Raw genomic sequence first — 27,578 nt, 5'->3', positions numbered from 1 at the left:
AATCTGTTTTCTCTTTGTTTTTAGCTTGTATTTTGTTGGTCGCTATATCAAAAGAGCTGACATGATTTATCTTGGTTTCAGTTTTTTACATAAAAAAACTGCGATTTTAACAAGGATGTGTATTTTTATACCCACTGTAGATAGAAAGAAACACAGGTGCAGAATCACAGCATCAATCACAACACTGACTGAAATCTTCACATTCAGTGTGTGGGATGTGAGATGTGAGGTTTAGTGTGAAGTATTCAAACGAGTACAAAAACATTTGTGGAAAATTCGAAAAATGATCACTGAATGAATCATTGAAAAGCCCCTAGAAAGACAAGATCATCTCTTTTTATTGTAATTATTTATTGTCATGGAAAGTGCCACTTCCTCTTTCCTTCTCTTTTAGTGCTAGTGGTAAGAAAAGAATGAATTTGCATACTATTAATATAGTAGCTTCTTTATGCATCAGAACATCGATAGGAACATAGTTAATTCTTTACTGATGGCTTCCCTCATCTCACATCAACATAAATCATCTACAAAGTGTACCAATAACCGAAAACCTGCTTACATTTACATTTACAGGACGTGACACTTGCATATATTATGTCAGATTTAGGATTCTGTCTGCTAATAATAAACTTTCCAAGTCCAAAAGGCTTAGGCCAAATTTTGTCTAGCTTATTGCCTTCAGTTACAGTACCTGTGTTATAAAGGCTCGATTTGATTGGTTATTACATTTATACTGTGGATAACACATTAGTGTACACAATATATAATTTTCATAATAATTAAGCAATAAAATGTGACATTCAAATGTGACAAATAGAAAATAAAAATGAGACAGATCATTTTTCCGCTTTTGTCAGTTATTACGTCAACATCATTTCAACCCAAAGTTTCCTATTTAAAAAATTAACTGATATTAAAAAAAAAAAAAAAAAAAAAGGATCCTCTAGTAAGCTCATCAACTAGACAAGATCAACTTTTACCTCATAACCTTTGACAAACCAATTATCTTATCTCATGGAAAGTGCCTCTTCCTCTTTCCTAATCTCTTAATGTCAATGATAGAAAAGCGCATGAAAGATAGTAATGTTCTTTGTGATTTAGCAGGCTACAAGGTCATTTAGATCATGCACAAAGTTTAAAAACATATTTACAACCTCCAGTAGAAAGATTATGAATTCCTGTCTGGTTCAGTAATGGATGATTGAAATGCACTTCAACCCAAAGTTTTATTAATATTAAACTAATATTAGTTTAAAACTGGCGAGCGGAAATGTCAAACCATTCAAGATTTTTTGGAGTTTAGAAGGTCGTGCCTTAGGGATCAAGTCACTGATAACCTCATCACGTGATTATTTTGGCCACTTTTCATACAACAGGCCTTTTTCTAATCTTTTCAGGGTTATGAATGAAAAACATGTATGAGAAAAATAGGCGTTGTATTCGTGAACAATTAATATCCATCATGACTCAGCATGGTTCTGGTGGCATTTATATTAATCTATCCACTCCTGGTCCACAAACATACTATTAATTCAAAAAGCAGCTAATTCCTCATCTTTTGTCAAGAATCAACACTTCAAAAGCCTCTCCATCTAACGAAATTAGATGTTAATTATCAGGTAACCTGCATTGTATTGTCCTTCATTAGAGCAAAGCAGCAGCCGAGGAATATTTAAGCATTTTATTGTACATGTAGGCCTGCGCCATTTAATCAGACCCTGAGGTACCATGATTGCCACACAACTGTATCCAAGGCAATTATTAACGTAAGACAAACAGAAACGCTCTTAGACAGAGGTTATTAAGTGGTGCGTATGTGTTGTTAGTGGGTGTTGGCTCCACATAGCAGATTACTACACTTAGTTCTCTCACACACACATGCATTTTCAGGCAAAGACTGTTTGGTGTTCAACGATTGTTGCTCAGATCTACATATTTTAATATTAACCAGTGTGTCGACTCAACAGACAAACTAGATATTTCTTAGTGGTCCATTAAAACAAGCCATGGTAAGCACAAAGTGTCTGTTTGTGTGTGTGTGTGTGTGTGTGTCTGCAGCACTTAAGCATAGCTTGTTGCTATTTTTGCTTTCTGGCCTTCATCTTTAATTGCAGTCACTCACATACCCAATGGTAATAATCACACACACACACACACACACACACACACACACAGAGTTCCTTTTTTTTAAATGTCCAGCCGAGTTAACTGGAAGAGGTACTTTTTCAACAGAATTTCTTTCGTATTTCCCAACTGAACAGTCAAACAGTGTTTAAAATGACGGCATTTCTAATGTGAGGGTCACCGTGAAAATCATGCTGAAGAATTTCTATAGAAACTTCTTCACTCTACATTTACAAGTAGTTGTTCAGCAGATGCACTTATCCAAAGTGAGTAGCAAACAGCTGAAGGCACAACAATACAAAGTACCTAGTGAGAGTTCTGGAGTGGGTTAGGTGGAAGCAAAAGGACTATTTCAAACCTAAGTTCATAAATAATGATATTTCAGGAAACCTCCAAGTAAAACAAAAGATAATCAGTAACCAAAATGACTATTTCAAACATAAGAATACACATTTATATTGTCTATTATGTGAGGTGTAAAACATTTAAGGGTGTCCAGTTGTAGGAAAATAATCAATGCTGCTGGTGTGATGTGGCCTGACGTAAAGCGGAATTACTACTGCCATCCTGAAGTTGATTACTTTCCTATAACAGCACACCCCAAAGTGTTTTATTCCTTTTATACCACAGCAGTTTGCCAACAATTACATTGTTTTATTAATTAAAGAACAACAGCATGCGTTTCATCAGTTTACAGTTAAGCTGAATGTGGGGGAAAGTCCATGAAACAAATTAGTTCCTGTTATCACTTACATTACAGCAGCTATACACAACTCTAAAAGTCATTCCTTCACCAACATATTCTCATCTGCTATACAAGTCTTTGTGTAAATTCTTACTATGGAAAAAATAATGTACTAGAATGAGCTCATTAATAGAAACCTGTGATTTTTAACTACAGGTGGCACTGCTGTTAGAGCTGCTGTTATGGAAACTCTGACACTATGGTGCACAATGGTATAATACATTATAATATATAAGTAGTCATTATACATGGTGACTAACATACAGGGATGAAAAAAGTACAGAGAAATTACACTTAAGTATAGGGTATAGTGTCAGACTCTTACTCAGGGAAAAGTGGAATGAGGTCACAGTTATATTTGATTGAAAGTTATGATATGCCCAAACCTAAACATACTCAAATAGGTAAATGAGGTAAAAGAGAATAATTTCAACTGAAATTATGAAGCTTTAAGATTTAATGTATAAGGTTTGTATGACTTGTATGCACACAGGGTATGAATTCATAGATAGATAGATAGAAAGAAAGAAAGAAAGAAATAAAGAAAGACAGATAGATAGATAGATCTCATTAGGAAAGATTATACTTTTGATGTTGAAACATTCATTTATTTTTTCAAAAAATATTTTGAGAGTTTGAAATTTATGAAAGTGCCATATAAAGTAATAAAGCACTTTTCAAATAAAAAAAAATATCACGAAGGCCATTCTGGTGTTTTACTTGGAGAGACAGAAAGTCTGCAAAACAACCACTGCAAGTTCTTCAGGATGCCTGGAACAACCTACTGATTTCTTATTAAAACTGCACAATAGTGTACCAGAGCTAGTTTTATGGGCAATGACTGGCCACACCAAATATTGACTTGATTTAGTTTTTACTATTTATTACCCTCTATTATGGAGAAGATTCTGTGCCAGAGCAAAAAGCAATCACACCAGTGAAAAAAAAACATGAAATACAGTATGTAAACTGCACTGTTTTTCATTAGTGGAATTTGAAATGAAACAAACTTAATCTGGTTGATTTATTCTAAGAATATATATAATCAAATTTGAGGCTTTAGAAACAAAGAGGTCTAAAACAAATTCATCACTTAGGCGATTTAGGGTCATGTGTGGCTTTCTTCGTCGCCTGGCTGCATTGTCCTTGCATGCAATTGTCCCCACTTGTCAAAAAAAATCTAAATCTATCTAAAATATTCCCATAAGAAACTTAGAAAGTCTAATTAGAATCCTGTATATCATATTTTAGAAGCAGTCCTATAAGATTCCTATAGGAATTGCCTTATAGGACAAGACATAAATATCCCATAGGACCACTTCTACAGGATTTTTAAATAGGATCCATTTTAATTCCTATTCAGGTCCATATGGAATTCATTCAATGTGATTTTTTAAGAATCCTAAAGGTGCATTCTTCCACTGTTCCACAGCAGAGAGGGTAGTGCAATTGTTTTGGGGGTTATTTGGGTGTTGGGTGTACAAGTGGTTCTACAGGATATTTATGTCTTGTCCTATTAGACAATTCCTAAAGGAATGTTATAGGAATGGTTCCAAAATATCAAAGAAATTCTAGTTAGAATCCTGTTTCTTATTGGATTCCTTTGGGATTTTTTGACCAGGATATACAGTCAGGTCCATAAATATTGGGACAGTGACACAGTTTTGGTAATTTTGCCTCTGTACACCACCACAGTGGATTTGAAATGAAGCAGTCAAGATGTGACTGAAGCGTAGACTTTCAGCTTTAATTCAAGGGGTTTAACAAAAATATTGCATTAACCATTTAGGAATTACAGCCATTTTTTACAGAGTTCCTCCATTTTCACAGGCTCAAAAGTAATGGGACAATTGACTGATAAGCAGTTTCATGGCCAGCTGTGGCCTGTTTCCTCCTTATATCATGATAAATTAAGGAGATAAAAGGTCTGGAGCTGATTCCAAGTGTTGAATTTGCATTTGGTAGCTGTTCATGGGAACTCTCAATATGCCGTCCAAAGAGGTGTTGATGCAAGTGAAGGAGGCCATCATTAGGCTGAAAAACCAAAACAGACCTATCAGAGAGATAGCAGAAACTTTAGGAGGGCCAAATCAACAATTTGGTATATTCTTAAAAAGAAGGGATGCACTGGCGAGCTCAGCAACACCAAAAGACCTGGGAGACCACAGAAAACAACTAAAGTGGATGATTGCAGAATTCTTTTCTTATTGAAGAACAACCCCTTCACAACATCTAGCCAAGTCAGGAACACTCTGGAGGAGGTAGGCCTATCATTTTCAAAGTCTACAAGCAAGAGCCACCTTCATGAATGTAAATACAGACGGTTTACCTCAAGATGCAAACCGCTGGTAACACTCAAGAACACAAAGGCCAGATTAGACTTTGCTAAAAAACCTCTAAAAAAAGCCTGACCAGTTCTGATGCAAGATTAACTTGTACCAGAATGATGGGAAGAGAAAAGTATGGAGAAGGAAAGGAAGGGCTCATGATCCAAAGCATACCACATCATCCGTCAAACATGTGGAAGCAGTGTTATGGCATGGGCATGTTTGACTGCCAATGGAACTGGGTCACTGGGGTTTATTGATAATGTGACTGTTGATAGAAGTAGCAGGATGAATTCGGAAGTGTACAGAGCTATACTTTCTGCTCAGATTCAGTCAAATGCTGCAAAACTGATAGGACAGATGGATGGATAACAACCCAAAACATACTGTGAAAGCAGCCCAAGAGCTTGAAAAATAAATGTTCTTAAATGGTCGAGTCAGTCACCTGACCTCAACCCAACTGAGCTGCTTTTCACTTACTGAAGACAAATCTGAAGGCAGAAAGACCCACAAACAAGCAGCAACTGAAGATGGCTGCAGTAAAGACCTGGCAAATCATCTCAAGGGAGGAAACTCAGCATTTGGTGATGTCCATGGGGTCCAGACTTCAGGTAGTCATTGACTGTAAAGGATTTACCTCCAAGTAATAAAAATAATCCTAATATTTATGATTATATTAGTTTGTCCCATTACTTTTGAGCCTGAGAAAATGGAGGAACTCTGTAAAAAATGGCTGTAATTCCTAAACGGTTAATGCAATATTTTTGTTGAACCCCTTGAATTAAAGCTGAAAGTCTACGCTTCAGTCACATCTTGACTGCTTCATTTCAAATCCACTGTGGTGGTGTACAGAGGCAAAATTACCAAAACTGTGTCACTGTCCCAATATTTATGGACCTGACTGTACATAAGCACCCTCTGTAGTTTCCAATAACTTTGCTATAACAAGGACACTGGATAGTACAACGATAAATAATTCCCATGTATATCTGTGTGCTATATAGACAAAACATGAAGTCTAGTTTGTTGAGGTTATCAACTGTTCACTGTTGGAGACTTGAGTGCAAAAATGTTTGTGGCAATTGTTGTCCTAAAGCTATCATGGCAACTGCAGTCCTAAAGCTATCATGGCAATTGTAGTCCTAAAGCTATCATGGCAATTGCAGTCCTAAGCCTTTGCAGCAAAACTGTTCGTATCAATTGCAGTCCAAAGCCATCTTCATGGTTTCTAAATGTATCTTTAGGCTGTCCACATGGGGCCATCCTCAGCAGCAGTGAGTAGTTTCCAAGTGACAAGAACTCTAACCTGATGTAGGGCAATAACAAGACATTATTTCCAATGAAATACAAGTAGAGTTCCAATAAGATTCTATTAGATCCTACAGGACAAACTGAAATTCCATTTAAAAAAATCACAATCACAATTCTAAGAATCAAATGAGATCCTACAAGACAAACTGAAATTAGGATAGGATAGGATTAGGATTTTTTGACAAGGGTCTTTACAGCCACATTAGCTCATACCAGGACCTATGTCCAAATTTTTCTTTAAGGACAGGTGTATTACTGTGTGGGACCTGTTGACACGGCTCTCAGCTAATCCTCCAGCTGAACCTGTTTTCTTTCCAAAACGGTGGCCACACCAAGCTTTAATATGGCTCACTGAGGACAGATTAGTTGGAAAGAAGAAGTTGAGCAGGAAACAATAGAATGGGGCCAACAAAACCTTTCTCACTTCTGCTGATACTATTTTTTCAGCAAGAAAAAGAAATAAAATGCTTTCACAGGCCATTGGATTTAACAGTGGCAATGATTTACTGCTATCTTTTTACTGCTATACAAATCTTACATTATAAGAAAAACTTCTCTCGGATTAGTGAGGAGAGAGAGAGAGAGAGAGAGAAGCCTCCAGAAACATAGCACTGCTGTACTAAATGCATGTTAGTGACATTGCTCCCTCTGCTGTTCAAGCAGCATAACACACTGTCTGGACTGTGTATTAATGGACTGCAAGTTTATCAGGAATTACAGTGGGGTCCAAGAGTCTGAGAGCACTAGTGAAAATGCTCCTATTTTACTTTCTTTTCTAATTTAATACAAAAATTTTATTACAAATTATATTATTCACAACAACATGAGTGAAAAGTAGAATCTATGAAATATTTACATGAATGTCAGAGTTTCTTAGTATTTGCTGTGTCCCCTGTTTTGCTTTAATGACAGTGTGCACTCGAGCTGGCATCGACTCCATGAGTTTGTGCCAAACCTTATGATCCACTTTAGCTCAAATCCATCAGAGTGTCATCAGAACACACGCTTCAATAGAATTCAATTCATTTCAATTTTATTTGTATAGCTCTTTTAACAGTGGACATTGTCACAAAGCAACTTTCACAGAAATATACAAATTCTGGATATAAATTTTAAATTTATAAATTTATCCCTAAAGAGCAAGCCAGAGGCGACGGTGGTGAGGAAAAACCCCCTGAGACAATATGAGGAAGAAACCTTGAGAGGAACCAGACTCGAAAGGGAACCCATCCTCATCTGGGTGACACCGGATAGTGCAACTATAAATAATTCCCATCTATATCTGAGTGCTATATAGTCAAAAAGTGCAGTTGTGTAACCAGGGATTTTATTATAGTTTTTAACATGAAGTCTATTTTGCTGAGGTTATCAACTGTTCACTGATGGAGACTTGAGAGCAAAAATGTTCATGGCAATTGCAGTCCTAAAGCTATCATGGCAATTGCAGTCCTAAGCCATTGCAGGAAAACTGTTCATATCAATTGCAGTCCAAAGCCATCTTCACGGTTTCTAAGTGTATCTCTAGGCTGTCCACATGGGGCCATCCTCAGCAGCAGTGAGTGGTTTCCAAATGATGAGAACTCTAACCTGATGTAGGGCATCAGGATGGCTCAGGCAGGTCCAGAGAGCCGAAGAGATTAGGCACGAGGAAAATCTGTCATTTTATTACAAAGCAGTTAACATAGTGAATATCACGAATTTCCTTACATTTAAATATGGACCTAGAAATAGTGAAGAATCACAAATATTAAATATTCAAGATATTGAACATTTACTTTCTTTGTTTTAAATATTTCAAGATTCTAAAACCTTCTGTTTATTTACAGTTTGAATGAAAAAAAATCCCTGATTTTCAATGTGGTCTCAGACTTTTGGACCCTACTGTATACGTAAAGTCTTTGAAGGGTAAAACAGTAAGGAATATTTATTCTCCTACTACAGATCCATTTGTATGAAATCGAGGCTCGAGTGGAGGCAGTGTTGCTCTGCTGAAGTTAAAATTTAGATAAGTGTGAAATTGACCAGAATGTTGTGATATTGCATCTGACTATTGCCAGAAAGCCAATGCTGCGTGCATAACGCTATCTTGGACTAAATTCTGCCTCACTTTTAGTTTTCTTCAGATAAAAGTGTCTATTAAATGAGTACAAATGAATTATTATTTAGTAGTAGTAGCAGTAGTAAGTCTGGCTGATTGTATCTCCTACCACCACCTCTTGTGTTTCTGGACAGGGCCTATCTTTTCTTTTAATATCTCAAAAGAGATTTTGAAGTTTTGAGCTTTATTGTAATATACACTATAACAAGCTAGCCAGCAGAAAACAGTTCACTGATGAATTGTTTGAATGTTTATAAGATTCAGGGTGTTTCACGTTACATTAAACCTTTAGGAAATAATAATAATGTCTTTCACCAAAGCCTACAGCAGAGATTTTAACTGATGCCATTAAAAACCTTTGTTTGCTTACCTGAAAATGTATTATAATAAAGAGAATACGTAACCACATATACATAAATTTCACATTTCTTCATGGGAGTTTTTTCATGATTCAATTGTGAAATTTACACATGATTCATTTACAATTACATGTGATTTTCCCCTCACGTGATTTATATTTATATTCATTTATATTCACATGAATTTTTTTTCCATGTGATTCATTTATACTCACATGTGATTTTAATGTGATTCATTTATATTCACATATGATTTTTTTCCACATCATTCGTTTATATTCACGTGACTTTTAATGTGATTTATTTATTTTCATATGTGATCTTTTTCATGTGATTCATTTATATTCACATGTGATTTTTTCATATAATTAATTTATATTCACATAAGGCCTCACATTATATTCACATCAGGCCTCTTCTTCACCATGTATAGTAAAGCCTTCACCAGTTTGTCCTTGGACAGACAAAATAGTCTGAATAATCAGCAGCCGTTCAAAAGAAAAACAGCCGAGCGAAGACAGAGGATCAATATGGACTTGGAAAGTTGATAGCACATAGCAAACAGCACAAGAGGAAAGAAATCAACCCTTGAGCTTGTTTAGGAAAACAGTTCGAGTGGCCCTGAGACCAGTGCTGCTTTCTGTTGGGTTCAGCGATAAATAATTTGTATTTTTGTGAAAAGACCTGGTTCCAGGTCAGCATAAAAGATTACGTACGTGTGAGCCATGACTGGAAAGAGGGGAGGTTGAAGGGGTGTTGAACTGAAGGCCAATCACCGTGACATCTGAGGTACTTATCTGTAGATGGAATCGTGCGATGATCGCTTCTGATTGTCCGTCCTGGTGAGCAGCGCCCATCGAGAGCAGCAACATGGTGAGTGTGAAGTCAAATCCACAGATCATCTGATGATATATACACAACTTCTTTGATTTTTCATTATGGATAGACGTAAAAAGTCCAGTTTAGTCAAAATGAAATGAGAAAAACATATCATCAGACTTGTGCCAGATCATATGATAGGAGTCAAATTGAACTAAGAATGAAATATGAAGAAAAGCATTCTGATGTGTTAACTTAAAATATCAGATGAAGATAACATCATTGTGTGTTTGTTTCTAGACAAGCTACACTGACAAAGGGGAAAAGGTAACTCAATCAGTTTTACAGTCTCATACGCATCCTTTATCAAATATACACTTTGGATTAAAACAGCATTGCAGGAGGACACTGAAGTAGCTGTTGTAACAATGAAAAGACCGAAACTTATGCTGCACAAAATATTATCAGAAATGTCTGGATGTTTTTTTGTGTTACAGCCAGAAAGAGGCAAATTTGTTCGGTTCCACCATTTGACGTTCTGGGTGGGCAATGCTAAACAGGTAAGTCTCACTACACTGTATATAAAGTTTTCAATATCATATATTTAAGCACTTTGAGAACTAACTATTCTACAGTTTTGGAATATTTCTACAGATTCTACCATCTGTAATTAAAAAAGTACATACTTCATATCCATATATTATATCCAGAATCATAAACCAATAAAATATAAAAGTTTTTGTCATAAAGTGCGGTAAGCCATGGTGCCCATTAAATGTCAGGATAAGTTGTTTTTGCATGTATTTACACAGTAATCGATTTCTAAGTACACTGACCACAGTAAGCTAAATACGACCTTAGCTGTATTTTCCATTTCTGTTAAAAACTAACATGGCTTTGCAGCAAATAGATAAACAGCAAACAAAGAAACTATTATGAATTTCTATGCTCAGTTGCTCTGCTACATTGTTTTATTTAGGTTGAACTTACAACATGCCAATTTTGACAGATTTGATTCTGAAAAAATGTTCATGGCATGAAATAATCATTGTAATTGCACAGTTGCTGGGTGACAAGCTGAAAGCGGGACAGGTTTTGACCTGCTTGTGCACAAGCTGCTATGCCGCTTAATTGTAACTTAAATGTGCCACAAACCCACGTCTTACCCACGTAATTTTAGTTTGATACAACTTTAATTTACAGCAGGGTAAGTATCCAGTAGCAAGTATTTAAAATAAACACACAGTAATTACAAGTAATTTCTGGTGAATAGCATGCATGTTGGATGTTCAGGCACATAGTAACTGATGAAAACTACTAGGTTTGAACAGGAGTACATGGTGCTACAGAGTAATGATTATTTACCTCTTAAATAATTACCAAGTAGTACCTGGTATATAATTTGCAAACTGTAATGATACGTAATTGTATACCAGGTATACAGTACTGTGCAAAAGTCTTAGGCACCTTATGTTTTTAGTACAAACTTTGTTACAGATTATTATTTTATAACTTCTACATTATTGATTCAGTACAAAAACATTTAGTTTTCCAGCACAAAATTAAATGTTACAGAAAAATGTTTGTATGTCAGTAAAGAAAGCAGCATATTATATAAGAGACACTTTTCAGACAAAAAAACATAATGAAGGCTGCTGGGTTTTGCTGCAAAAATAAGAAGTAAGTGTGACAGTCAAAGTCTCCAGAAGAACTGTGGCTGCTTCTGCAAGATGCTCAGTAACACTTACAGCTCATTTCCTTATAAAACTGCACACACTGTACCTGAGACTACTATTTTTTTTTAAAGCGTATGATCGTCAAACCAAATATTGACTTTGTTTCATTTATTCCTGTTTACTGCTCTTTATAGTATTTTTTTAAAATGTAGAAACATTTAATTTCATTATTTTTGAAGGCATCTTTGCTCTACAGTATTTCTTTGCATGTGCCTAAGACTTTTGCATGTCCGTACTTGATGCTAAGAAATAATGTAATGCATGTATTTACTGACGAGGATTTGACGTACACTCATTTACAACATGCAAATTATGTACCAAGTGTTACATCTAAGTACTACTTTATATAAGGAATAAAACACAATGGGGCATGCTGTTATAGGAAAATAAGCAGTGATGGGTTGTTTACAGAAGGTCGTTACCACCTTGAAGGTGATTATTTTCCAATAACAGCACATCTGAAAGTGTTTTATTTCCTCTCACACCACAGCAGTTTGGTATGACGTAAATAGTAACAGGAACTAACACGTTTCATGGATGTTTACAATCGTGATTAATGTTGTGGAATGTCTGCAAAAGTTAGTTCCTGTCATCACCTATGTTATAGCAGCTATAAACAGACGTTCTGTCACCACCTTCGAAAAGTCATTAAGACAAAAAATGCAGCTTTGTCATGATATGAAGAAATAGCAATAGCATTTTTCACTTATCAGAAAACGTTAAAGTTACAGCTCTGTCTGTTACAGAATGTTGACAGTGGAGACTCCTTCCAAAAATGCCAAATAAAGTAGTACCAGAAATTACTTGTAATTAAAAATACTATGTACTTACCATGTCAGGTTTTCTATATGCTATTTTTTTTATCATTTTTATCCAAATAAGGATACAATAGCAAAAAAATAAATAAATAAATAAAAATTTACAAAGCTGTTGAGGTGACACCCGGGTTAATAAGATGTGACCATGAATTAACATATTAAAGCCACATGTTATTTTTTTTTTGTGGCCACAAATTAATATAGCTTGTCAAGATCTATTTTGTGGCCATGAAATACTAAACTCATCTCTTGTATTTTAAAATTAAGTGAAACTCAAAGAAATCAATTGAATCAGACCATTGTGGCCACATGACCATAAGCATGGCAATAACTAATAATATTACACTTCAATCTTAGAATGATACATAAAGACATAGTGGAGCCATGGGTGTTGATACATTGGTATAACATTCAATTCTCAAAGTCAACACAAATAATTGACAAGTATAACTTTCCACAACACATTAAATTATGAGCTCAAGCTACACAATTCGTGGCTATGCCTCTGGTATGTTTTTAACCATAACACAATCATTTGTGGCCATGAGATACTTAGTATGTGGCCTCAAAATATTAAGTTGTGGCTTCAGTATTTTAATTTGTGGCCATGCCTGAGTAAAAAATAACCACCATGTCCCATCAGAGACTCATAGAACAGAAAATGAACGAAAATGACAACTGCTGAAACTTCCAGGTTTACCTGTGTGCTCCTCTAGGCGGCAGTCTTCTACTGTGATAAGATGGGCTTTGAGCCTCTGGCCTATAAAGGCTTGGAGACAGGTAGCAGAGAGCTGGTGTCCCACGTCATCAGACAGGACAAGGTGTGTGTATGGACAAAGACACAAACACCATTCACATAATGCACAGAGTTTGACTCAATATAAGAATGAAAGAGAGATGTTCCTTATAAAGCTGACGCTTAAAAGCATCAGTCACTATCAAAAAAACTCAAACTATAACTAACAAGGTAAGCTGTAGAGGTGAGTAACTTATGAAAAGATATGGATAATTCAGTATCAAATGCATATTTACTCATAACCTTTTCCACAGATTATATTTGAATTTGCGTCTCCTCTAAATCCTGGAAATGAAGGTATATCCTCTCATTCTTGATTGTCATATATCCTCTATAAAATCTGCGTGCTTCTGTGTAATATACTTAATCATTACTATGCATAATTAATGAACTTGTCCTGAAATTCTGAAGTTTTTCTCTCTTTTCACAGAGATGGGGGAGCACTTCATCAAACATGGGGACGCTGTTAAGGACATCGCCTTCCAAGTAGAAGACTGTGACTTTTTAGTCCAGGTAAATGGTATAAAATATCCTAAGGTGTCAAGATGTCAATAGATATATTTGACTCGGGGCCACATCGGTGTTGATGATAATATTAGGATGTGTCTCGAAAATCCTGTAAAATCATAGATTGAGCAGAACGTCACTGTAAGTCTTATTCAGAGTTGGTGACTTGTTAAAAAGTTGCGTCAATACTTACATGGGGAAAGTTCCTTGTATTCAGAGTTTATGCAGGTAGTTAAGCAGCCTATTCAGTTTATTATAATTACCTGCATGTAGTTCACATCAGATTTTTCTTGCAAACCCTGAGACAGTTTTTTTTTTTTAAATAGTATTTAGACCACTGCCTCTGTGTTTCGACAACATCCCCCACCCCTCCCCCCAAACCCCCCCAAAAAACTCAAAAGATGAAGATAATTTTTGTTTTTTCTATCCAGACAAATGTAATATGATGTAATATAAAATCAAGAGAATTTAAAAATGAAAAAAAAAGAATAATATAATGATATATGACTGAAAAGATGGCAAGCATTCAAATAAAAAAAATATGTATGTAAGCATTCGGGTGTTGAGATAAGCAATGTCTCAGATTAAGATACTGTCTCTTCTGATGTCCTCCATGTGAAAAAAACATTCTGTGGACTTTAAAGGGATGCTACTATTAATTAGTGAATGTTTATGTGCTTAATATTTGCCTTGAATGCCATCAGCATGAAATATTGTGGTTGCAACAAACTGTCAGAGGTACTGGACTTGAATATGGATCCTCGCTGGAGCTGAGAAAGAAAAATGTGCTTAAGTCCAAGGAAAGAACTTAAAAGATGAGTTTTACTGAACATGGGTGTTTTGTGTGTGTTAACAGAAAGCCAGAGAGAGAGGAGCAGTGATTGTTAAAGACCCGTGGATAGAACAGGACAACTATGGCAAAGTAAAATATGCCGTGATACAAACGGTAAGCCACAAACACAAACCCAGGAATGTGCTTTAATAGTAACACACTAAGATCTCTGACTTTTTTTCTTCTCAGTACGGAGATACGACCCACACCCTTGTGGAGTACCTGACTCCTTACAAAGGCCTGTTTCTGCCTGGCTATCATGAACCTCTCTTTAGGGACCCACTGCTCCCTAAACTGTAAGTGTGAATGTAGATCAGGAATGAAGTGTAATAATAATTTTATTTAGACTAAATTTATACTGAGTGACTTTTTTTTTTATAATAACAAGTCTGCTAGTCATATAAAGTGCTTAAACACAGAGATGCATCATCATACTGACATTTATGTACTTTTTTTTTCACTTTTAGGCCTTCAGGCTGCCTGAGCTTTATCGACCACATTGTTGGAAACCAGCCAGATGATCAAATGGTGCCAATATCAGACTGGTGCGAGTCTGCACGCAGCTCACATACTGCTGGCAAAATCCCAGAATAAGCAATCAATAATAACTATTTCATAGAAATTACTTGGTAGCAAAGGCAATGTCATGTTCAAGTGAAGGCAAAGTTCTGTCAGGTTGCACTTGAAATCAGACCAGCCCACATACAGTTTTTTCACCTCTATAATTATAACCTTCTATAATTCCTCCTTTTCTCTCTTACTGCAGTACATGATGACATGATGACTCTATGAAGCACTATGAAGCAATCTTGCAATTGCTTTTTATTAAAATTCTCCTGTTTCTGTTACATTTGTGTCTCTTTTTCTCTCTCTCAGGTACCAGAAGTGTCTGATGTTCCACCGGTTCTGGTCCATAGATGATAAACAGATTCACACACAGTACAGCTCTCTCAGGTCTATCGTGGTCACCAACTATGAGGAGACCATCAAAATGCCCATCAACGAGCCGGCGCCTGGGAAAAAGAAATCACAGATCCAGGTTTGAAAAAGGAAACGCTTACATCAAAAGTCAATCAACATGCCTGTTTACTGGCTTAAATATGCACTTTGCAAGAGAGATAGACAGATGGGCAGATAAACAGACAGACAGACAGACAGACAGACAGGCAGGCAGAAAGATAGATAGATGGGCAGATAAACAGACAGACATACAGACAGATGAGCAGACATACAAACAAACAGATATGATAAGCAGACAAACAGAAAGATAGACAGACAGGCAGACGGACAGGCAGATAGACAGACAGATGGGCAGACAGACAGTCAGACAGACAGATAAACAAACAAACAGACAGATGCGCTGGTAGACAGATAGACAGATGGGCAGATAGACAGACAGATAGGCCAATAGACAAACAGATAAACTAACAGACAGACAAGCAGACAGACAGCCAGAGACACAGACAGACAGACAGCCAGGCAGAGAGACAGAAGGACAAATGTGCAGACAGACAAACAGGCTGGCAGATGGCAGAGAAATCTCATAAAAGGCACTTTCCACTAACACAGCACAACACACTAATGAAGAGCACCTCACACCCACCCACCCACCCACACACACACACACACACACACACACACACACACACACGTAGCAACCAACACAAAACAAGTAATAAGCAAGTAGTAGAACACACAACAAACATATGACCTATTTCACTGGGGTTTGTTCTTTCTGTGTGTGTGTGTGTGTGTGTGTGTGTGTGTGTGTGTGTGTGTGTGCTCAGGAATATGTTGACTATAATGGAGGACCTGGAGTTCAGCATATTGCCCTGAACACGTCAAACATCATCCAAGCAGTGAGTCCTGTTGAGATTTTTTTTTTAGATTAGCTGTTTCCTAATAACACATCATATCCACCATATGCACAAATACAATACAGTCAAATCAAACAAATTCCCAAATACTAGCAGGGTGTGGTTTGTTTTTCAGCTACACCTGTAATAGTGTAAATAATATTTCAGTATAAACAGTTAGCAGACAGCCGATAAACACACTTGTGTATTCTTTTGTGATATCAAAGAATATCAGCGGACGACTCTATTCGCATTATGTCATGTATTCATAATAAATGTGGTCTCTATTTTCACTCGGAATCAGATAGTGAACCTGAAAGCCCGGGGCATGGAGTTCCTGTCCACTCCAGACACCTATTACGACACCCTGCGTGAGAAACTCAAGACGGCCAAGATCAAAGTGAAGGAGGACCTGAAGACCCTGCAGGTGAATCTACAGAGATACAAGTCACATCTAGTCGGGATAGTTTAGACCTAGATCTGGTCTAGACACATGAAGGAGACTTGACAATTGTATAATATGGAGAAAACGTGCCGTAAAAGATCCACGTTTGATTCTGTAACATAATGAATCGTTCTCAGAAAAATAACTTCCTCATTATATTTTAATCAGAATTTAAACATTCATGGTGGAAACACTGTAAAAAAAATTTTAAAGAATCTTTTTAGCTTTTATTGCTCCATAGAACCTCTACTGGATTGTACATTAAAAAATTGTACGTTAAAGTTTATTGTACCACAGCCCTACTGTATTCTCAATTCTGATTGGTCAGAAGGTGTTGATTAATTTTCCATAACAGGAGCTCTGACAGTCATGCCGGCTGAAAGACAAATATTCTATAATAAGAACTTGTATGGTAGACGTTCCACATTGACATGATGAAATTTTCTGTGAGGAGACGCTTATTTAGCATTTTGGAAGAAGTCTCCAGTGTCAGCACTTTGTAACAGTCAGAGGTAGATCTATAATTTTAAATTACATCGGTTCCTCTTTATTTTCTCCATTGTTTTACAATGTTTGATTAATCATTTATCTTTTTTCCCTTCTCTTTTGTTCCTTGTATAGGAGCTTAAAATCTTAGTAGATTTTGACGATAAGGGCTACCTGCTCCAGATCTTCACCAAACCTGTGCAGGACAGACCCACTCTGTTCCTAGAGGTCATCCAGAGATATAACCACTCTGTGAGTATTTGTAGCAACATACATGTATGCGTGTGTGTGTGTGTGTGCCAAAATGGTTCTGTGTCTTATAAAAACAGCAGATCCCTTTCTGGTGTCATGTTCTTTAAAGAACTGCATACAACGGGTATTCTATAGAACCTGGGTTCTGCAAAATGTTCTCAATTTTGCTTGGTCCAAATATATATTTCCTTTTTCTTGCTCGTGTCATATTCATTACCCGGGTGATGACTCGAACCTTTCACCAGCTTTTGCAATAAGCAAAAAACAAAACACCAAAAAAAAACACACACACAAAAAAAACCCACCAAACACACAAACAATAAAACACAAGAGAAATAATGTGAATGGCATGCATAAAAACATAAAATCTCAGAAAAATGCTTCTTTGAATTTATGGTTGTGTTCAGTTGTATGCAAAAGTTTGGGTACACAAGGACAAATTATATATTTTCTTGCTCACTTTTATGATGAGGTCGCAGATAAGGTTTCCTTCTGATGACTCTTCCATGCAGATCTTGCCTTGACTTCCCCAGTTCCACTTAACTGCCATTTCTTAATGAAAATGGCACTGTGTTGGGACAGTGGAAATTGTGAGCTGGAAGTGCTTTGATATTTTTTATAGTCTTTCCTTTCCTAGGCATCAGTTAGCTTCAGACCTAGCAAATTAATTAAGTTCTGAGACTTTACAACTTGAGGGGTGTCCAAATTATGCACATGCCACTTACTTTTTTTTCTAGATTTTTAAGTTAAATAAATATAAAGTAAATGTGCATTAACATTTGCAGAAAAAAATAGTTTTTAAAATAGTTGTGTTGACGTCTTTTCACTTCAGGAATCACAAAAAATACATATTTAATTTGGCCATGGGTGCCCATATTTTGCATACAACTGTGTATATATAACCATCTGTACTAAAGAAACCTTAAAGAACCCACTCTTTAACAGTCTAGAAGAGCTGCAATACCTGTGAACACTGAAAACAACAAACACTTCTCGCATAAATATCCCAAAAATAAACAGGAAAGAGAAATGAGATATATGTTTTTCATATTCATATTTCAATTGTGTTGGTTCACAATTCCAAATTCCAATCACTGCAATCGTTTTTCTATATTTACATTGTTTGCAAATGACTTGCTAATTGCATTTTAACTGCACAAATAGCAATGTGGGGCATTATATTTTAACTATTAAGTTCCCTAAGCTGCGAATTACTCTAGAGAAAACAAACCAACAATAAACACATGAACTGATAGGTAAAAAAATAATAAATATAAGAAAGTGTTTGTTAGGAAAGGGAAATGATGTAATAATGATGGATCGGTACTCCACTCTGCTATTATAATATTTACTAATACTTACAAGGATTTAAGTATATTGGATTTAAAGGATATTGGATTTAAAATGCAACAATACGTCCATCTCACTTCTAAAAAATTATTAGTATTTTAACTATCTTCAGTATTAATAGCGAAGCTGTTGCTCAGCACTGACAATGAGTTAAAGAAGTGTTGGAGCGAAACTATGCAGAGCATGAAGGTCCTCAGGACTGGTATAGATTGAGTAGTTGGCTCTGTTTGGACAGGCCCAGTGATTAACTAGGGGCATTTTCAGCCGTATGAAGTAGAGGAAATGCCCGAAGACAGGACATTTCTGTCCCAACCACACCAAAGAGGTGCTGAGACTTAAAACAGGCTCTTTGACATACAAAACATTCATTGCAATTCCTTTGAAGGGGAGAATTTCCAAAACAACCCCCAATACCTAGACAGTTATCCCATTCATTTATCACATGCCCTGTTCAGAAATGGAGAAAAGAGTCAATGATTCAATGAATTATTTGATCAGTAATGGAAATACCAAGGCATGAATGAATATTTAGCATTTTACTCAAGAGGCTTAAATTCCTGTCATTGTGTCAGTGTGTTTTGATTCGATATTTTTCAGGGTTTTGGGGCTGGCAACTTCAAATCCCTGTTCGAGGCCATTGAGAAAGACCAGGATGCCAGAGGAAACCTCACTGTCCTCACTGCTGATGGCAATCCCAAGATTTTTAAATAACAAATTCATGCAGGTGTCTGCAACTGATGTAAATGAGTCATGTATAGATTAGCACATGACTAATATTGCAGAAATGCATAGAATAGAATCTGAGATAGCCGCCAGTTCACACACACACTAACCTCACAAAATTTTTGCACTTGCAGTCACATAAGAGCAACTGTAAGATCTCATCAATAAAACCATTGTGATAGTAAAAAAAATGTATTGGCATCATTTATTGCATGGCATTTTACAGATGTAGAGACTAAAGTTGTGTTCTTGAGCATTTTGGTTTTCTTTAACACAGCCATTCAGTATTTGGCAATGTTCGGAAAGTGTACTTTAGCTGAAAGAAATGCTGAAAGTCCAGATTTGCACCTAATGTTTACTCAGGTGGGTCAGTTTGAGAAATACTGTGTTCTGAACAGTTTAGTTACTCTAGATCTCTGGCAGCAACTGAAGAAAACATACTATAGGTGGCTGTACTTTATAATTAATATCCATAAGCACTAAATACACAATTAGTTAGCTGAGACCTTTACTACAATGTAATTTTTATGTATGTACAAACATGTATTCTATACAGAGCTTAATGTATTTATCAAGAAATAATGCTTTGGCAAATAAAATTTATATCACAGCGCTGTTGAATTCTCAAATCTGATTGGTCAGAAGGAGTTGATTTATTTTCTATAACAGTACGGCTCAGACAGTTTGAATCCTAGCAAACCACAGGTTAAGAAATACAATAGACAACTTTGTGCTCTCTGGCTTCTCTGTAACAAGACAAGCTGTTTTTTTGTCTTATTAACATAAAAAGAAAGAAAAAAGGGAGGCTGATGAGGGAATGAGCTGTTTATAGCTGTTATAATGTAAGTGATAACAGGAACGAACTTGTTTCATGGATGTACATTAAATGTACCTATAAATGGATAAAATGTATGACATGTCATTCTTTAGTAAATAAAAAAAATCAGTGTTGGCAAATTGCTGTAGTATAAGAGTATAACACTTCAGAACGTGCTGTTATATCCAGAAAATAATTAACTTCATGGTAGTAACAGAAACTCCACTTCATGTCCATCACACAACTCCAACGTTGTTTATTTTCCTATAACAGCAAGCCCCGTTGTGTTTAATTCCTTACTTAATCCATCCAGTGATGTAAGCACTTTTATTTATTACATACAAAGCATCATTTACATGAGTTTGTCATGATAAATAGATAAATCGTTTTTTCAGTTACTTTAGAATCAGAATTATTTCATAGGTGGTAGCTATTTCCTTCTACTTGCCATGTGGCCATGTCCCTGGAGGTCACTACAGTGTACAACTTCCAACTGCTGTGCAATCAATCCTGTGCACTTAACAAAGCACTACATCAAAAGTGACCAATTATAATGATAGCACTTCACAGCAGTAGGACACTTATGTACCAGAGTTTGATGTGTTAGTGTGAATAGGAGTTGGGTAATTACATAGGGTATGCTCAGAAACTCCATAAAGTTATTCAATTAACTTGTGACAAGGACATTTAATACAAAGAGAGGCTGCCTGTAATTTTTTATTTTAATAATTTCCAGCATGAACTCTGGAAGACTCTTTTATGTGACTTATTTATGTGATTTATGTTAATCAATTAAAGATATAGTACTTACAAACACAATATAAAGCAGATCTTACAGGCTGCAGCAACACAACTGCAACATTAGTGTTATTGTAACACTGTTTACATTATATTTGTTTGAACCTTCATGTTCTATCCAGCATCATTATTGGGTCTTCAGTTTGCCCCTCTAAGGAAAGCCTTACAGATTATATGTAAAGTGTCTGGAACTTTTCTACATTTTTATTGTTATAACATAGAAGTGAAATGGGCTTAACTGGGATTACAGGTCATTAATCTGCACAAAATATCCCATGATATTGAAGTGGAGAGGTAGACTAATATTGTCTGCAAAAAAAATACCAAATAAAAATGTAAAAGTTGTGATTGCATAAGTATTCACCCCCCTTTGGTGTAAAATCACTACGTTATAACGGATTCCACTAGTTATCTGGTCTAATGAGACCAAAACTGAACTTTTTGGCCATGGAACAAAAAATGTAAAACTCCCCATTACCCCGAGAATACAATCCGCAAAGTGAAACATGGTGGTGGTAGCATCATGTTGCCAGTTACCGCTTGCTTCCTGGTTGCTTTTCTGACCAGTCCTCTCTTTACCCATTTACTGACTTTTAGTGAAAAATTTGGTTAAATTTGATTTAGGATCTTGATACAAGATAGTGATTCTACAAATGGATAATACATGTATATATGTATATGAATCGTAAAGTTTAAGCACCTGTTTAGTAAAAGAGATGTAAATATTATGTATAGTAACATTTCTTTACTTACACCTCAGTACAGCATGCATCTGCCAAAGCACAAACATCTGAAAAATAAATTATCAATAGCACATGTTGCATCTTTTTATTTAAAAATAATTTATTTGCATATAATTGGAATGATGCTAAGTTGATACATCTATGATGGCAGTCGTAAGTTTCATAAAGATAAAATTCCAAAAAAAGGGAAAAATGACATTTTTCATTTTCTTAAACCTGGACAAACTGGATAAATATATTAGTAAATAAATATATTAGTGACATTACCATATTGAATTTTTTTTTTATTATATAAAAAATGTCTATTATATATAAAATACAACACTTTATCTCATTAATGTTTTTTTCTTTCTCTTTTTTTTACACAAAATATTGAAAATATACTGGCATATCCCTTCGGTATTCTGGAGGGAGTTTGCTCTATTCAAAAGGCAGTTTCAGCTCATTCGCCATCAGAAAAGAGAGCAAATAAATGAAAGTAAAAAAATAAACAAAGGAGATAAATTCACCCTTAGTGTTCATTGACATTTCATTGATTTCTATGATGTTTCCCAGTACTAGTAGCTACATAATGCTTAGCTTGTTTTGCTTCAGGTTTCACTCTTACATTTTTTTTAAACATTTTTCCAAAGTGCTGCATGTGAAATTGTAAATTTAAGACAAAGCCTGTAATGAAAGAACGTTCAGGCCAACATTACATGAATATAAAGGCAACGCAGAAGTGCAAAGCAGGTTTCCTGTAAGGCAGGTTCATGGTAATTCAAGGCACAAACAAAGATTTATTGACAACATGACTGCATGAGACAATCAAACGACTGTCTAACATTTGAAAAGATGGGTATCTCATATCCTTTTTATTATTTTCCATTTAATTATTAACTTTGGTTTAAATAAGTCACTTTATGAGTATCACCAGTTGAAATGTATAGGATCAATAGTGGTTTAATTAATTTATTTATTTAAAAAAAAAACCAACCCTTAAGGTTTAATTCCATGGTTTATCTATATAGAACATTTTACTCTGATGACCTGACCTTTGCTTTGATTTGTGTGAATTTACTACCTTTTAGAAAGGTGACCAACAACATGACATTTTTTTCCTTCTAGCCAGTCTGACCTTGAAAGAGGACCTTGAAAGAGGAAATTAAAACAGTCTGACCTTGAAAGAGGAAATTAAAAACTTCGCATGTGAAAACGTACAGGTCCACAACTACAGAAGCAACAAAAGTAAAGACATGATGCTAAAATTAGAATCATGCCAATTAGATCATGCCAAATTAGAATCATAATAACAATTTTGGCTAAATTATGAGAGCAAATCCATATTATATAAATTGATTTTGTGACAGTTGTTGGTATTTTATTCTATAATTATTAAAGGGCTGTTTTCTTTGCTGTCTTTAAACAATAGACGTTACCTGCTGGTTATGAAAATGCAAAATGACTGCAGTGTGCTGTTCATATATTCTAAATAGAATATACTGTAATATATTTCCAAGGATAAAGCATACCAACTTCTGAAGGAACACTGATTACAGCATTTTGAAGTAATGAAAACATTGAAAATCTTGCAGCAAGTTTAAAAAAGAGGCACCTTTGGCAAGCTTGCAGGCTGGCGACCATTTCTGAAATGATCCATATCCGTATGGATATATGCGAGTCATACACGAGGTAAAGGGTCAGAGGTAAAAGCATGTACTCGTGGGTAATTTAGTGCTTCCTCAGCTCAAGCTAAATGACAAGAATCTGAAAAATGACCAAAAGTAGGTTCTGAAATCCTTGCCAACCCTAACATTTTCAGTCAGTTTGCTTCGTTTTAACCGAGAAAACAAAAAAAGGACATAAAAGACAAACAAAAAACCGTGACACAAATGACAGCTGCCTTTCTCAAATTAACGAGCACAAGACCCGAAACCTAAATGACCTCCAAACAGTCAGTGATCTTTTTTTTTCGAGGACAGATTATGTAAAGCACCCTATCTCTCACTTATCAGAAGTAAACAGAGAGGGTGCCAGGCAAGAGCTTTACTTTTGAAGTACCGTGATGTGAACAGGACTTTTCTGATTGGTTATCTGAGGTAGGCTGGAGAAAGAGAGAGAGAGAGACAGAGAGAGAGAAAGAGAGAGAGAGAGAGAGAGAGAGAGAGAGAGAGAGAGACAGGCAGGCACTTATTTCATGTGCAGCACGAACACTGAGTGACATCATCACTTCGGACGACATCCTAACCGCAACCATGCACACCTTCCACTCTGATTGATGATATCATACGTTGGGGTGTGTTCAGTGCTCTGCAAAGATAAGATCAGATGAGTAAAAGGGAGCCGCTGGGTCTAATTTGTAGTTCTAGTAGCAGACAGGATATTAAGTCATATGGGGGTTAAGAGTATTATTTTACCAGTAATGGCTATACAAAATCAACATGGGTATTCTTTTTCTTCACTAACATGAAATATTGTCATGACCAAAATGGATCATTACAGTGTATTGTGAAGCGCGAACTCCCCAAAAGGGGAAATTTTGAAGATAAAGACAGGGGCCTGCTTCTGCTACCCCAGCTTGCGGTGATGCATGGAGGTAACTAAGGAATTCTGGGACTTGTTTTTTTTAATGAACATATTGAACGGTTTCCAAAAGGAAAAAAAATAATGTGAGATAAATCATTTTCACCCTTTTGTAAAGGTCTAGCCAACATCTCTCAGTTCACCGAGTGATGCATGGTAAACCTGTGATGCATGATAAAAACAGAAAATAATAGATTCAGAACCTTGGGTTACAAGTACATAATACATCAATAGTACCATTAACCATCAATTATCACCTGCTGGAATTGAGTCTGAACTGACATACCCTTATACTCTTAGAAAAAAGTTCCTTCTAGTGCCCTAAAGGGTTTTTTGATTTGCCTCTTGGAGAAATCTCTGTGTAAAGGTTCCAATAAAAGAAAAACTTACAGAAGAAAAAATATCCAAAATAAAATCCCTTTCAAAAACTAAACCTTTAACCATCCAAAGAACCCATGAGGAACCCTTTTTTTTCTAAGAGCATCAGACTTTAGTTACAGAACAATTGTGGGAACTGAGTGATGCTGAAAAATGATGCCTGTCTTGAGATATGGAATTATTTGGAAGACTGTGAAAAAAAGTGAGTGAGCGAGAGACAGAGAGTGGGAGAGACGGCCGATTCGTTTGTCCATTTCGGCTCTTGTGTAGCAGCGTGAGGTTTGGGGATGGAGAGAGTTTTCAAACACCAGACTCTTCCTCTGATCCTACACAAAGTAAAACAAGACACAAGCACACGTCTCAGAATAAAACCACTCACAGATATGATATGTTTATACTCAGATGATTCTACAGTGCTACATGCGCTTTCAGACAATAGACAATTTTGGGATAGCCACCAAAATTCAGTCCCAGTAAATTATTGCCACTGAAATTTCACAAGCAAAATTAATAACAATAGAGCAGGCTGAAATGGTTGGAATACAAGTTATGTGTGTATACTTTTTAGTATGTCTTTATAGTACTCTTCTCTGATGTCTTGTCATTCTTACCACAATTTCCCTAACTATAGCTAAAATGCAAAATCACGGCTACAGCACCAAAATGCTAGACTTTTTCGTCACCGATCTTCCAAGGAGACATGAACTGTGAATTCTAGGCTGCAGCTTTAGTGCAGTTTTTGAAGTACTGAGAAACTTTTAAATGAAAAAATGTGACATTTTTACAGTGTTAACAAATGTAGCCCAATTTAACAGCAATGTACTATATATATATATATATATATATATATATAAACATCCACTTTTACTATGCTACATGAGAGCTTGGTATATGTGAATTACAACATATAAAATGTTTCTGATGTTTGACACATTGAACTCACCCTGATTATTGTGTACACTTTGGCAGTAGAGACAGATTTCTGTGGGCAGCTCATGCCCGGCACTGTGATGTCCTCTGCACAGAGGTGTGTCCAATAGAGTGCCTGTCCCCATTAGCTGTGGCTCAGAATGAGCCTGTTGCACCTGCTTTTGCCACCCCCTTCGTGCACCCCTGCAGCAGGGCCATTCTGCCAGCCCACCTGAGTCCAGGATTACAGGTACGGGCAGCAGTGTGGATGCTGCACCCAGAGGAGGGGGGCAGCAGTAACCTGCGGGACTTTGCCCATAGTGGATGTGGATGCTGCAATCGTCCTGTAGGTCCACTCTCTGATGGAAGTGCACAGCTGGCATGGGTGGGGCAGAAGATTCCAGACTGCAGCTGGTGGTTTTTTGGCAGTGCGTGTGCCCTGGGTGGCAGCAGGCTGGTGTAGGGATCAGCACTGAGGTGCCAGGCAAGGAGGAAGTGGGGGATGAAGGAGCTGCGTCCCGATCCTCCACTCCACCAGGAGGTCCACACCTGTCTATACACCTGTCTATAGGGTCCGTTTTGGGGCAATGGCAGGCAACATGTGCCCCCTGACACAAAGTTGAGTCTTTACTCATGGGTGAATTACCTGCTGCTACTACTGAAGTCCCTTGCTCTTCATCAGAGCCTCTTCCTGGTCCTTGGCTGGGCTCGCCCTCTTCGTAATAGTGGTGTCTGTGTCTATGGTAGTGCACATGGCTGAATACAGCCTGTTGCTGCTGTGGTTCTTCAAACCCAAGCCCTTCACTAGTCTGATTTACTCCTGAATCTAGAGATCGGGGCCTGGTACTACCTGTCGGACCTTCAGAACCTGCATTGTGGTAGACAAATGGGTCGTACTCGCTGCTGAGCGAACTACGAAAGGTGGAGCAGCTGCCGTAGACACCCTGCAGGCTTACATCAGTGCAGTTGAGCACTGAGTCACTGGATGAGCCGTGGCATGGGCCCGAGCTTGAGTCACTGCCAGGTCCATCAGGGAAGTAGCCACTGCGTTCCGTGCCATAGCTGGCCCCTGAGCAGCTACCCTCATCCTGGCGCCCCTGAGAACCTCCGTGGCGCTGGTTTTGGTGGTGGTTTTGATGCCGCATCCGGTTGGGATGGCAGTGGTGGCACGGACGACGCGGTGATGTGTAGTGGTGCCCAACGTTGCGGCAGCTGTGGCGAGGTCGGGCACGGTGCCCATCAGGGGCCAGATGATAGCTGCAGCTGGTGCTCAATAAGCGAGTGTGGTAGGGAGGGGAGCCGCCATAGGCTCCCAGCTGGGGATAGGGTCCCGAGAGGGTGCGGGGGTAATGGGGTCGTAGGGAGAAGGGAATGGGGTGCTGGGGGAAAGAGTGAGAAGCTGTGTAATGCTGTGGGTGGGGGTGCAGAAAAGCTTGGCTGTGCTCTGGCGGTGGATGTCCACGAACTCGCTGAGGCTGACGGCCACTCGGCTCTGCACCTGCTAGAAACCAAGTCTTTGATTAGGAAGAAAAGCAGTAGTATAGCAAAGTGTGAAGCACTTTTCTATCACTGTTCTTCAAAAAAACACTAGATTAGCTACTGGGTTCTAGTTTTGCTCTATTACAGATGGGTGACAAAGTAAAGGAAAAACAACAAAAAGTGTCTTAGTAAGATGTTGGGCCACCACAGGTCATCTTAAGTACACCAGGGCACAAAATCTACAAATATATGGAACTGTACTGGAGGAATGAACACCATTTTTCCAAAAGATGTTCCCTCAATTGGTG

At 37.1% G+C, this 27,578-nt stretch overlaps 2 protein-coding genes across 4 annotated transcripts in view; one reads left to right on the top strand and one right to left on the bottom strand.

Moving 5' to 3' along the window:
- Positions 1-9,645: 9,645 nt before the first annotated feature.
- On the top strand, positions 9,646-20,194 carry hpda (4-hydroxyphenylpyruvate dioxygenase a). The gene is made up of 14 exons (XM_026921506.3): positions 9,646-9,837; positions 10,084-10,110; positions 10,281-10,343; positions 13,054-13,158; positions 13,388-13,430; positions 13,564-13,646; positions 14,497-14,586; positions 14,662-14,768; positions 14,940-15,017; positions 15,349-15,511; positions 16,260-16,331; positions 16,633-16,755; positions 17,395-17,511; positions 19,459-20,194. The coding sequence occupies exons 1-14, from the start codon at positions 9,835-9,837 to the stop codon at positions 19,570-19,572; spliced, it is 1,188 nt and encodes a 395-aa protein (XP_026777307.3). The 5' UTR covers positions 9,646-9,834; the 3' UTR covers positions 19,573-20,194.
- Positions 20,195-22,213: 2,019 nt separating this feature from the next.
- LOC113531592 (E3 ubiquitin-protein ligase RNF43) overlaps positions 22,214-27,578 on the bottom strand; it is a 96,291-nt gene continuing 90,926 nt past the window's right edge. Inside the window, exons 8-10 of one of the 3 annotated variants that reach the window (XR_004577432.2) lie at positions 25,826-27,292; positions 24,611-25,208; positions 22,214-24,231 (exon numbers count right to left, since the gene is read on the bottom strand). Coding sequence is in view for 2 of the 3 variants with exons in the window: in XM_026922413.3 (XP_026778214.1) it covers positions 25,183-25,208; positions 25,826-27,292 (1,493 nt within the window). In the remaining variant the exon portion in view is untranslated. Of the gene's footprint in view, positions 25,209-25,825; positions 27,293-27,578 lie in introns of all 3 variants that reach the window. The other 2 variants (XM_026922414.3, XM_026922413.3) reach the window with 2 other exon arrangements.

This window comes from Pangasianodon hypophthalmus, chromosome 27, assembly GCF_027358585.1.
Source record: "Pangasianodon hypophthalmus isolate fPanHyp1 chromosome 27, fPanHyp1.pri, whole genome shotgun sequence".
NCBI lineage: Eukaryota > Metazoa > Chordata > Actinopteri > Siluriformes > Pangasiidae > Pangasianodon > Pangasianodon hypophthalmus.
The sequence above is the reverse complement of the archived record's forward strand: the minus strand, read 5'-3'. Positions and strand labels throughout refer to the sequence as shown.

Bases quoted from the DNA above. Each gene is read 5' to 3' on its own strand.
- hpda (XM_026921506.3), top strand. The intron at 10,111-10,280 runs GTAACTCAATCA...TTTGTGTTACAG, and splicing joins ACACTGACAAAGGGGAAAAG to CCAGAAAGAGGCAAATTTGT. The intron at 15,018-15,348 runs GTGCGAGTCTGC...TCTCTCTCTCAG, and splicing joins ATGGTGCCAATATCAGACTG to GTACCAGAAGTGTCTGATGT.